At 39.2% G+C, this 13371-nt stretch overlaps 1 protein-coding gene across 2 annotated transcripts; it reads left to right on the forward strand.

The window, feature by feature from the left end:
- Positions 1-6282: 6282 nt before the first annotated feature.
- ccnq (cyclin Q) lies at positions 6283-13371 on the forward strand. 2 transcript variants are annotated; one of them, XM_068733693.1, is made up of 5 exons: positions 6283-6682; positions 7446-7629; positions 8948-9080; positions 9298-9516; positions 11329-13371. In XM_068733693.1, exons 1-5 carry the CDS (start codon positions 6550-6552, stop codon positions 11416-11418), a joined length of 759 nt encoding a protein of 252 aa, XP_068589794.1. In that variant the 5' UTR covers positions 6283-6549; the 3' UTR covers positions 11419-13371. The 2 variants fall into 2 exon arrangements, with proteins under 2 accessions (XP_068589794.1, XP_068589795.1); XM_068733694.1 differs by having other exon boundaries at positions 6619-6695.

The raw sequence follows: 13371 nt of genomic DNA on the forward strand, positions 1-13371 counted from the left end.
GACCACGCCCCGGATACAGCCCATTTCCCCGGCACAAGTACTTAAGCACAACGAACCCGTTCACTTCCTTTATTCCTCTACCTCGACCCCTTCACCCCTCTCGCAATAAACCTCTCGAAACCTATTTTTGTTGTATGGCATGGTCCTTGTCCCCGTTTCTTTTCTCTCCTTTTTTTTTCTCTCTCTCTCTCTCTCACTCACTCACTCACTTACTCACTCACTCACACACATTCAGGATTACAGGAACAACGGGGGACTCTGCACCACCAGAGCTCATAAAGAGACGGCCCCTACTCTACAGTCTCCATCCCTCCGTTCCCGCCAGGCATTGGACACCAACGGTCCAGCATAGCTTCCTCCAACCTTCTTTCTACGACTCTCTCTACCCTCCTCCCTTCTTCTTCCCTACACCCTTTCATCCCTACATCCTTTTCATCCCTCGACCCCTACCCCACATCCCTCTACCCCAACCCCTTCATCCCTCTACCTCGACCCCTACCCCACATCCCTTCATCCCTCTGCCTTGGCCCCTTCACCCCTCTCGCAATAAACCTCTCGAAACCTATTTTTGTTGTATGGCATGGTCCTTGTTAGTGAACTGCCAATGTGCTTAATAATGATGATGGAAATGTTAAAGGACAGCGACAACATTTTATCAAACACTAGAGTCCAGCTGATGTCTACAACCATGTGAGGCTGTACTTAGGTGACCATAGTCACAATAACAATACTAACATGGGGATGTTAAGCAAGTGTTTATACCATGTTCACCATACTACTTTAGCACACTTGCTAAAAGCAAAAGGTACAGCAGGGTTTACGGCAATATCGTTAGTTTTGTAGATATTTGTTAACAAACCAAATTTTGGACTAATTGATTTTTTTTACTTGATGATGGTGTTTTGGAAAAAACTTCTAATGATAAATCGGGAGAAGAGTTTTGTTCACAAATTCAAAGAAAATAATGAAGTCTTCAAATGATTCAAAGTTGTCCCGTTCCATTTTATTTTGCTTGCAAGGGAAAGATGCACCACAGCCATCTCAGTCAGTGTCTGTGGTGAAAAGTTCAACATCGTACAAGATACCAAACCATTTTATGCACGCCTTGGGATAAACATAGACAGGGAGTAGATGTTTTCGTACCCTGGCTATCGTTCTTATCTAAACACATGCCAGGTGCGTTAACTGGGAGTCAGTGATGGTTTTATGGTCTGTCTCAAACTTGCCAAACAGAAAAAGAAGACACTATGTCTTCACTTCCTCTTTCTGAAGTGGGAGTGTGTGACCAGCTGTGAGAAGCAAGACACTGTTCAATAAAACTGATTAACTACTTCTGCAGGACTGCTATGTTTTGTCAGTGCTTGTGCTCTCAGTTGTACATCTTTTAAAACATTTCATGATCCTAAAATATATTTTTCCCATTACATTCCACTCTTTAGATTATTCATATATTTTTCCCATTACAATGGTGCTAGATTAAAAATATAAGTGATCACAAAAGTTATTACAATTCATCCGTGGGGAAAATTTATATTTGTACCAAGTTTCAATCCATCCTATACAGTAGCTGTAACGACATTTCGCTCAAAACCACAAATGTGAACCTCAAGGTGGCGCTAGAGGAAAAGTGAGGGGATCATGTGACAGTTAGATTAATTTTGTCTGCACCATTGACATCTGTACCAAATGTCATGGCAATCCATCCAGTAGATATTCTTAGTCTGGACCAAAGCAGTGGCCTGAACACTGTGTTGCTGTCTCTAGAGCTGCTAGCGTGGTTAAAAACCCTGTCTATTTGAATATGTGCAGTTTGGTGATGGATTTTTTTTTTTTTAAAGACTTTTCCTCCAATAAAAGTGACATGTTTAGAGGGCAATAAAGATCCAACTTGGATCAAAATGACAGAATGTGTGATTTAGAGTCAATCTGTGGAGGCGATACTCGTTAAATCAATGCTTATTTCCCTACATGTGATGTGTGTAACTATGCTCCTTTGAATGTTCAGACATTTTCAAGTGAACTCTACTATATCTGCCTTTATTTTTGTATTTTGTTTCCATGAACATGGATCACTAAATCAACTTTATATACTGTTATAAATACATTACATTACAGTCATTTAGCAGATGCTTAGTATTGTTATTGTGACTATTTTATCCAAAGCGACTTACAATTCAGTATCTATCTACAGCGTAGACGCAGCTACGGGAGAAATTTTGGGGTTAAGTGTCTTGCTCAAGGACACATTGACATGAGACTAGCAGAGCATCGAACTGCCGACCCTCTGATTGAAAGGCGGCCCTGCTCTCCACTTATCCACTTAGCCACGGTTATAAATTACATTTCAAACCTATTTAACTTATTCAGAACCCAGTTCTCAACTAAACTTTGAGAAACACTTAGCTAGGACTTCAAAACAACCTTGAATCGTGATAGGAGAGCATTTAGGGTATACTATATATATATTATATATTATTTATATTATAGGGTATAATATAAAATATTTTACTGTACATGTACAGGACAATTAGCCCCATGGAAGAGCACCAGGCTTTGAAGCCAATTTGACATAGTGGCCAAACCTTTTTCCCAAAGACTTACATTGGGAAACAGACGTTTGTGAATCAGCAGATAATTTTTTTAAGGTAAACAACTCCCCAGTGCGAACACTTACATTTTTATAGAAATGAACGTGGCCCCAACACTGTATTCAGTTCTCTTTTTACATCCATGGATCAGACAAATACAATAATGTAAAGCCCTATCATATGATACTATGATCTGCTGAATATATATGAATAATCTAAATACACACAGGTATATATATCTCGGTGCAAGACATATTCCTCAAATCACATCACACATCATTATGTCACAAAGGTCAATTAATACCCTGAAAGCCGTGCACGTTTCCTAAATGCCACCCTTCACCCTGAATCCGATACATCAACTACAATCTATCTGATCCTCTTCTTCGGCCTTCTAATTGGTGTCACTCTCCTGATTTGGTCTTCTAAATGTTATCTGATGCAGGAGGCGTCAGAACATAACAAGCTATGAAGCTGGCAGTGCTTATTAGATTACCAGGACAGAGAGTGCCATCGATTAAATACAATAATGATCTGTCATTCTAGACAGACCAGGGTGAGAGACCCTCAACATACAACTGTACAGTAAGTGGACATTTTCTTTATCATTATGTGCTATTAAGATTAAACTTTAACCAACTACCGACAACCGTTTTCCTCTAGAGATTTTGATTTTATTCAATCAAGTTTTGTTTAAACATGAAGAAGAAATTTCATTTTGATGGCATGAGGGGACATGTGTGGCTTTGTGGTTGTTAAATAGTCATAATGAAAGATACCTGACCTATTTATACTGTATACAATAATCTTTAAGTCTGAGTCTGCTAAATGTTACGTGATGCAAATGGAATCAGAGCATAGTACGGCGGATATGGAGCCTGGCACTGCTTATTAGATTACCAGGACATGCAGTTCATTGATTAGTTGTAATAATAATGGATAATGTTCAGTTTAAGTTTAAGTTAACTGAAAAAGTCCTATATTTGTACCTTCAAATAGCTAATTTATGAAGTTCTCTCTTTTTTTTTACTACACCATGTGCTATACGTTTCTAACATTGTTCAACTTTTTTGCTTAGTTTATAATGTAATATTTTATAATAATGTAATAACATAAATGTAAACCCTATGTTTAAAACGGTTTATTTACAATGTGCGCTGATTATTACATCATGGACTTTTATTACATTTAAATTATTACATTGTGCGCAGTTATTACAGTATAACTTGCTACAACATGAAAACAGAAATGGAACATTTGGTTAAAGCGTATTAAAACTCAGAAAACTTGACAAAGCCTGCTTTGAATTCAAAATGACTAAACGGCATGGAACCTCTGTCTTTATCAAGTAAAGGTGGTCAATTTGCCCTTTTTCAGGTTCAGTGTGACAGCTGTTGCTGCAGCTTTAATGCCCAGTGCCTACAGATGGACACAGCTCAAAAAAGCAAATACTTCTGACTGGAGTTGCTGTCTGTGTTGATAATAATTCCACAAAAAGTCAGTTTTTCTCCAATGCAACACTCTTATGTTGGTCTGTGTGTACAGTGGGGTGGTGGCCTTAATTACCTGTATTTTGCCCGTTTAAAAAAAAAAAATCTCTTAATTTGTACATTAAAAATGTTTGATTTTCATTGTTGGTGTAATCAGAGATGTCCTTAACACAAATGTATGAGTTGGGAATTATCAACAAAATTATTTTTATAGCACTTAAAATATTCATAAATTTACCTTATACACAGTTCAGAATAGGGACTTTTATTTTAGTATAATCTTTTAATTAGAACAATAAAATGTTTTGGCTTTCATTAAGTCTGTAGTCAGAGATGTCCACAAATGAATCAGTCATTGTCGGGAATTATTGAGAAAACTAATTTTTACAACACCTCAAATATTCTGATAGTGTAACTATTTCTCTGTAGGAATGTAGGACTTTTGTTTTGTAAAATCTCTTAATTGTTACAGTAAAAAAATATATTTTTTAAAATGGTTGATTTAGAGATATCCTGAACACAAATATATCAGTCATTGTTTGGAATTTTAGAAAATACTTTTTATAGCACCTCAAATATTAATAAATTAGCAATTTTTTGGTAGAAATGTAAGGCATTTACTTTGAAAAATCTCTTAATTGGTAGATTCAAAATGTTAGATTTTAAGTTTGAGTGGAGTCAGAGATGTCCTGAACATATACAGTCTTTGTCTGGAATTATTGAGAAAAATATTTTTATAGCACCTTAAAAAATTCTGACATTAGCTATTTGAAGGTAAAAATGTAGGACTTTTATTCGTAAAATATCTTAATTGGTACAGGTAAGATGTTTGATTTTTAATATGGATGTTGTCAGAAATGTCCTGAACACAAACATATAAGTCAGTCAGATATTATTCATTTAATTATCTTTCCAGCAAATCTCAAATCAAAGAATGACTACATTTCACGCACAATTTTGTTGTATTGTCTTCTTTAACTCACGAGATGCAGGTAACATGTTTTATAGTTAATGTAAATAAAGTTCAATCAATGTTATTTATATGCGCTTTATTGACACCATATTTTGATATCCGGAAGTTGTCTCACGTCGATCCCTTCGTTAACTTTGCAAGTCCCTCGCTCGCTTTGGGCCGTTTGAATGCGTTTACCATGGATGTCAGTATATAGGTGCACTAAAATTTCAGCGTCGGCTGATTTGACCACGGAGATGGGAGTGTCTGCTGACTTGTCTGCAGTTGAAAACAAGACACGGGAAACTGAGTGCATACGCACGAAAAAAAGAAAGAAAGATACGAAAAACAATTAATTAGTGTGCCTACTGTCTATTGTTGTGTTTCAATGAAGAACTCCCGGAGGAACAAATGACGTCTTGGATCAAAAGTTAAAATAAAGCGTATTTAATAAAGTAAAAAGGCGTTGTGAATAGAGAGTACATAATCTCAGTTGAGGATTCGCCTGCTGCAATCCACAGGCTGCTGAGCAGTTAGACTGTATCTTGCTACACCCACGAATCCTGAACAAAGTACAAACACAGGTATATATACACAAACAGAAAAGGTGCGATTCCATCCCATTGGAGCTCTTCTTGATGATAGGATAAAGTTGGTGCGGTAGGCAGTGTCCACGCCCCTGGGCACGTGACGTCTTCGGTGCGTTCATGTAACTGGATATTTGGAGGTTTCCCTTAAACCATATGGCGGTACCATCAAGTATTACACTGCATGCATTTCTTTATTAATTACATAGTTTTAAATTCCTGGTAGTACAATGGAGTATTATACTGAATGCATTTCTTTATTGATTACATAGTTTGAAAATCATAGCGGTACAATGGTATTACACTAAATGCATTTTATTACTAGTAAGATTAATGAGCCTGGTTATAAGTATAAGTTATAAAATCCTTCACTATGTACGCTGTTCAAATGCCATTATTCTAATTTATTTTGCTCCATGTCCCCCAAATGATCATTTTACTTTGGATGATAACCGGAAGTATTTGTGGTATGTTATTTAGAAGGACTGACGTGTTTAGATATTTTTCCTTTTTGCACGAACAACTTCAATTTTAACGTGTTTTTGCGTGCTACACAAAGTGTCCTTTCTATCCTCTTGTTTCGAAAGCTATTATTCGCAAATTACATGTATTGTTGGAGTATTGACCGGAAGTACAACTATTTATCTTCCGGGTAAGTAACCGTCTCGACAGTATGGTTATATGCTAGCAACACATTAACGCTAGACCGAAGCTAGTTAAGATGTCCGGCAAACTTTGTGTTTTCTAAATTAGGAAGAAACACAAAGCCTGTCGTAGCGGAACTTTGCAACCACTGGTGGCTGATTTTACAGCGGGTTACAATAAAACTCTCAGGCCATATCATGTACTAACCAACCTAACGCTAACGCTAGCTGCCCTCCTGTCGACAGCCACAATACACGAAACAACGTCCTGCTGATGGTACATGAGCCATGGAGGGTCCGTCCTCTCGTTTACCGGCCTCCCGAGACTGGTTGCTGGGCAGGAGAGACTCCGGTGGAGATGCAGAGTCAGACCGGGACATAAAAACACACTTTCGCGTCTGTCGCTTCATTATGGAGACAGGTAACCCACGGAGGTGTGTGTGTGTGTGTGTGTGTGTGTGTGTGTGTGTCAGTCAACAATTAATTTCCTCAGTACATTCAAAGTGTACTAAGGAACATAAAAAAAGATGAAAAGTTATGAATAATAACCATAAAAAGAATAATGTTGAAATTCTGAGTTGCTACGTAAACATGACGATATAGCAGAGAGCTTTTGTTGACTTTTGAGAAATAAGGACTTACTATCGCATTATTTTAATATAGTTAGTTACAATTTTTGCTTTAATTTTTGCTTTTAATTAGAATTTTTTATTAGATTTATTTTTCTTGTCGAGGTGGATATAGAGAGAATTCATCAATTTAATGTAACTATGCTTGCGTTTCTTAATTATTTACATCTATTGTTAAATTCACCACACATCTGATCCATCAAACAGCTTTGCTTTTGCCTCTACACTATTGATTGTTTACTACTGGGGTTTTTTTTGGATGGAGGAAGATTGTGATAATTCTAAGCAAGTTAGAAATGGACACGTAGAGCCATAATCATACTAGCCTGCTGCACAGATTTTCTTTCTCAGTGATTCAAATAAAGAATAGGAAGTGAGCTGAATTTGAATGGCCGTTCCATGTGATTACCAGGACATATTGCCGATCTGGAATAGATTACAACCAATGCAGTACATGCATATGTTTAGCATGAATCTGTCAAACATGATAAAACTTTGATTTAGAAATGAGTGCTCATCTAACGAGTTGACTCCGGCCTCATCCTCCCTGCTCAGGAGTGAAGCTGGGGATGCGTTCGGTGCCCGTAGCCACAGCCTGTGTGTTGTACCACCGCTTCTTTCAACGTGCCAGCGTGCATGCTTATGAACCCTACCTGGTGGCCATGAGCTGTGTGTACCTGGCTGGCAAAGTGGAGGAGCAGCACACCAGGACCCGTGACATCCTCAACGTAAGCCACAGGTAAGATGCTTGGTGAAGAGTGAACACTACCTGCAGTGACCTCGGATCTTCATGGCCACTTTTAAATCATACTGCTGGGAGCAAAAATAAAACTTAGCACACTGTCTGCTATTATGATAAAGTACACCACTTCACATAATTCACATGGAAACACAGTTAGTCATCTTTTTAAGGTGGAATGTTAGTTGAGAGGTTCTGTCTTGACTTTCTGAACTCAACGGTGAGTGCATTTCATTCAAACCAATAACATAATATATTGTCATCATATAGAACTAACTAATTCCATTGATTTGTGTGCGAAATACTTTTACAGTTATTTGATTAATTGTTTATTCTGTAAAATGTCAGAAAATAGTAAACAAGACTAGGTGGAAACCATAGAAATGCATTCTATTTCTATGGTGTGAACTCAATGTGTGTGTGGTCGATGTAATAAATTGTGGACAAAAACATCCATCGCAATTTTCCAAAGCCCAAGCTGACACATTCAAATCACCTGTTTTGTCCAACCAACAGCCCAAAAGCCAAATTTAGTCCGCTTGCTTTCACAGAATACAAACATAGCAGCAAATATTCACATTTGAGAAGCTGGAGCCAGTGAAATTTTGGCCTCTTTTTTTATCTTTCCATCAACTAATCAATCAGTTAATCGACAAAGTGTTTCAGCTTTAGTTTGATTTCACGTGATCAACGATGTTCTTATCAATAAACCAGGACCATGTCTTTGAACTCTTGAGACAACTCAGCAGGAATATTCTTTTAATTGGGAAATTGAACATAAACGATTAGTGGAACAATATTTACTCACTCGTTTGCTCTGCAGCTTTTAAACATATTCCACAGTTTTCATCAACAGGATACGTTTGATCACTGTCTATTATTCTTTGAGGATTTTTCAGCCATGCTTTCTTAAAGTTGAGTCCACTTACTAACTTGTTCTGGAGCTTTTGACTGTTGTAGGGTAAAGTGTCTGAATGTTAGCAGCAACATGACCTTCTTTTCACTGGAATATGTTAGGTGGACACATCAAGACATTTAAACGTGTCACATTGGACTCTGGGAAATTGTGATAGACACAATGTGAGAAATGTGATTAATTGTTCAATGGTGTGACTAATTAATAAATAAACCAATTATTAATACAATTTTAAACTGTGGCCTTGCTTTACACCTCTTAGTAAACTAGCCAATGTTTGCATGTATTTGATGCCAAACTCATGATAAGTATCAACTGATCAGCATCATCACCATCACCATCAGATGTGTCTGTTTTTATTTAGCTGTCAACAAGTCTTCACTTCCCATTCCTCCCTCACAGGTATTTCAACAGTGGCAGTGCTCCTCTAGAATGTGACAAGGAGTTCTGGGATTTGAGGGACAGCGTGGTGCAGTGTGAGCTCCTCATCCTCCGACAGCTCGACTTCCAAGTCTCCTTTGAACACCCTCACAAGGTTTGTGTGTGTGTGTGTGTGTGTGTGTGTGTGTGTGTGTGTGTGTGTGTATGTGTGTGTGTCCAGCAATTGTAAGTCACTCTGTTGTCTAGTGCAAGTGACAGAAAGGCCAACTCAAAATGATTTTGCTGACCTGTGATTGGCTGATCCCCATTCACACAAACCATTTGTGCATAATGTACAGTAATATATTGTATTTTTCTCTTTTTCTCTCCAGTATTTACTCCACTACCTGTTGTCCGTGAAGTCACTCGTGAACCGCCACGCTTGGTCTCGAACCCCCGTTGCAGAGACTTCCTGGGCGTTGCTTAGAGACTGTTACCATGGCGCCATGTGCATCCGCCATATACCACAACACATCGCCATAGCGACGTTGCACCTGGCTCTAAACAGCTATGGAGTGGAGCTGCCTGTCGGGGAGAAGGAGTGGTGGCAGGTGTGTGTTCCCTGTTAAGTGTTCATAGTGTGTGTGTGTGTGTGTGTGTGTGTGTGTGTGTGTGTGTGTGTGTGTGTGTGTGTGTGTGTGTGTGTGTGTGTGTGTGTGTGGCTGGCTGGCTGGCTGGCTGGCTGGCTGGCTGTAGTTTCAGCTGGGAGATGTGTTCGAGCTAGGTTCCACAAGCTCTAATATACTCACAAAATGTCAAGAAAGGAAATACTCTTACACCTGTTCTCTTTAGTAAACAAAAAAATACAACGTACACCTTCTGACTTCAAGTTCCTGTCTTTTCCTCATCTACAACAGGCTTAATTGCCTTCTTAACTCATTGTAAAGCACATTCAGAGTCGATAGAATCAGAATAAAACTCACCAAAGGTTAGTCTTTCCACTGTTCCAACAATCACCAGCTCTGGTGGAAATAAACCCTCAACTCACAGAGTTAGATGTGAGAATATTATGGCTACACGCTGTCTCTCTCTGCCCGCTGAGCAGCTCTCCTTCATCAGAGGCAGACCATTAAATTAGCTAAATAAAATTGAACATTCACCCAAAAAGTCGCCACAAAAGAACTCAGTTTCAGTTAGGGTAGACCAATGACATCATCAGTTAGCAGAAATCTGACTATAGTCCACCTGTGTGCAATATAAGTGTCACGTGATCTGATGGTCACAAGATCTAACAGAGCACCGTTGAATCCATTATTACAAACTGGAAAGAATATGACGTCACAAGAAAACTGCCAAGAGAGGACCAATACTCGCAGCAAGCAAGGAGGACATTAATCAGAGAGGCAAGAAAAAGACCACAGAAAGCTCTACAGCAGGCTTTATTAATCTAGTCAGATTTTGGTTATGGTAAGGCACCAACACTACGTGATTGGTTTAGGAGAAAAGATTATGGAGTGGGTTGAAATAACTACATTAGTCCAATAAGTTATCTAAGGGGGTGTGCCTTGTATAGACCCTCCACACGACACACCGCTGTAAACGGGCATGAAGGTGTGTGTCGCAAACTGCAGTAAAAAAAACTGCAGACGCAGTTGAGCTGCATATTCCGACTGTATGTTTAAAGAAGGCTTCTGAACCTGAATAGTATTGGCATTTCTCACATGTCTTCATCAACAAGGCCTAATACTGAATATCCAAACAGAATATGCTGTTGACATGACCTGTATCAAATTCAGAATATTGTCATATTCCGAATGATAGTGGAATATCAGTGTGCATGTACATTTAGACAATGTCCCGTTGTTCTGGATAATCTACAGACTTCGCTGTTAAAAGTTTCCTCTGGAGTTACCAAAAAAAGACCCTATGACAAACTTGTGACATTAAAGAAACCTCCTGTCGGGATCCTATTTCACATTTGATGGAATTTAATGCACGTGTAGTATTCAAATTAGTCCGTCATGGCCGTGTACGGTATGATGGACAAACCGTAGCTGTAGCCGTGCACAGGTGGCCCCTGCTTTTGGAGTCATGCCAACAGCAACCATACAGCTGTGTACCACTGTGCCCTTTAACCACAGGGACATTATCACCCAACCATCCAGCTCCATCTTCAAAGCAGAAGTGTCTCCTGTAATTATTCATTGTAACTGAAGGCTGGTGGCCAATGAGGTCTCTTTTGTAAGAGCTTTGATTTTGTAAGTCACTAAATGAATAGAAAAGGTCAGGATTTGTTGTGCTTTTCTGTTTCAGGCCTCAAGGCAACAAGATCTAGGTTGTTTGAACAATGTGTGGACCTTTGATGTCCATGTTAGTTTAAGCCAGGTGTGGAACTGAAGCCTGTGTTGTTGTTTTTTGCGTAGGTGCTGTGTGTGGACGTGACCAAAGCACACATCGACGCTGTGGTCTCTGACCTCCTTCAACTCTACGACATGGAGGCCAAGTGTGTCTGAGGGACACGCCTACGAGACACGCTCACTGGAGACGCATGGGAGTTGTTGCGTGTGAGCAGAATGAGTAAATGTGCGTATGTCATTCCCTGCATGCCGGGGTTCAGGTGTGTTCGTGTACTCGTTTGGGTGAGAGAGAGGAACACTCTGTATTGCCCCAGTTAGTCTGTGAGCTGTGACAAAAAACACAGCCGCACTACTGCTTCCTGCCACCATGGGAAGACATTTCTTGCTTTCTGCTCTCTGATCACCCAGCCCTACAGCATCCTGATGTGCTCTGGAGTTTATCATCAGCACCAGAAATCTCTTCACACTGCTCACATAACATGTTTTTACTACCATGTCCACTGTATGATCTCCAAAGATATTATTGTTAAATCAATATTTCCAACAAATCTGTGAAAATGCATGGGAATGATGACCACATGAGTGGCATTATCCTCACAGATTTGGGTCGGGACCCACAGGTGGGTCGCCAAATAAATTAGCAGATTTTTTTCCATAGTCTTTTATTCAATGTTTCTATCTGCAGTACACCTTTGAGCCACATGAGGGAGCCTGAATGTTTGTATTCTTCTGATAATTCTACTTATAACATAGAATCTGATATGAAAGACTAGTGTACATTCTGTTTGTTTAACTGATGAGAGGAAATGAAAAGAATGAGAGCCTGTTAACTTATTTGGTCTCATTTATAGTATTGAACATGTGTGTATGTTTGCAGCAACACATGCATAAAGCAAAGTTGTGATTTATCAAACATACGTCTCTTAATGGCTGCTTTACCAACACAATATGAGATGAAGAAATGGCAGTCAAAATGATCAGGAACGTTCATTCACGCACAAATACTTGTCTTGATATTGCATATTATGATATAAAACATAAATTCACATGTGAATGCATTCATTTGCGCAATGACCTCCCCATACAGTAAGTGTCATCATGGTGATTGTAGTGGGTATCTGACCGCTCTGCTGCGTCTCGCTTTATGAACTCTTGTCTTCTGTGTTTTTGCAGCGCTGCCATTCCCAGAGACATTTTCATGAATTAGTGAAAAGACAGTTTGTAATTTTATGAGGAGGACCAAGCAGATGACTAATATGTGGGCACACAATCTGCTGTATGTTTTTTACTAACGTCTCTGCTGTTAAAATAACATAGTTTTCATTTGGCCTGTGTATTGTTCAAAATGAACTCTACAGACTCTGCCCCTTTCTGTTTCAAGGACATGTCTGGTGATATTCTATATTTTCTTGTCAATAAATGCCATGGAAAAACTGAAACCAATGAGGAATTGACAATACAAGTGTGGTCTGTGAATCGAAGCCTTATGCATCTTATTCCTCTGTGCCAGTGAGCTCCATTGTTGTCCAAAAACACATCAAAGAGCCACAGTGTTGCACTGGGTGTCAAGTTCCTTCATCCCTCACTAGTTTATGTTGCCTCAGTCCCACAGACACCGCCCTGCTGTCACAGATACTCACTAATTCAACTATTTCCCCTTGGATAGCATTTTTTATATCTTATCTTAGAGAGGGAAAAGTGTATTAATATGTTCCCAACAAATCTTCTATATGCTCCTATTTGAGTAACATTTGGTGAAAACTACAGTGACCAGCTGACCATAATCTTCCGTTGCATCCCAATTTACAGTGTAACTTCACCCCCAGGTCTGAAACTAAGTCCACCTTACTGCATAATGTAGAAAAATTTAGAAAAGTGGGCAAGGGGCTAAGAGATGAAACCACGCCCACTTCTGTATGACGAAAGCCTTGACGCAGCAGCTACAAACATGAAACATAAAATAGTGATATAGCATGGGGCAGTGAATTTGATGGATTTACTGTTTATCAGACCATAAATGAGGCAAAAATGACATTACATTACACCCCGCGGTGCCTCCACCTCCTTCCCTGCTGCTGGGAGTAGTGTCCTAGCAGCGGGGGGCAGGGA

Source organism: Cebidichthys violaceus, unplaced genomic scaffold (genome assembly GCF_023349555.1).
Source record: "Cebidichthys violaceus isolate CVI_PGR_0920_01 unplaced genomic scaffold, fCebVio1.0.p SCAF_6, whole genome shotgun sequence".
Classification (NCBI taxonomy): domain Eukaryota; kingdom Metazoa; phylum Chordata; class Actinopteri; order Perciformes; family Stichaeidae; genus Cebidichthys; species Cebidichthys violaceus.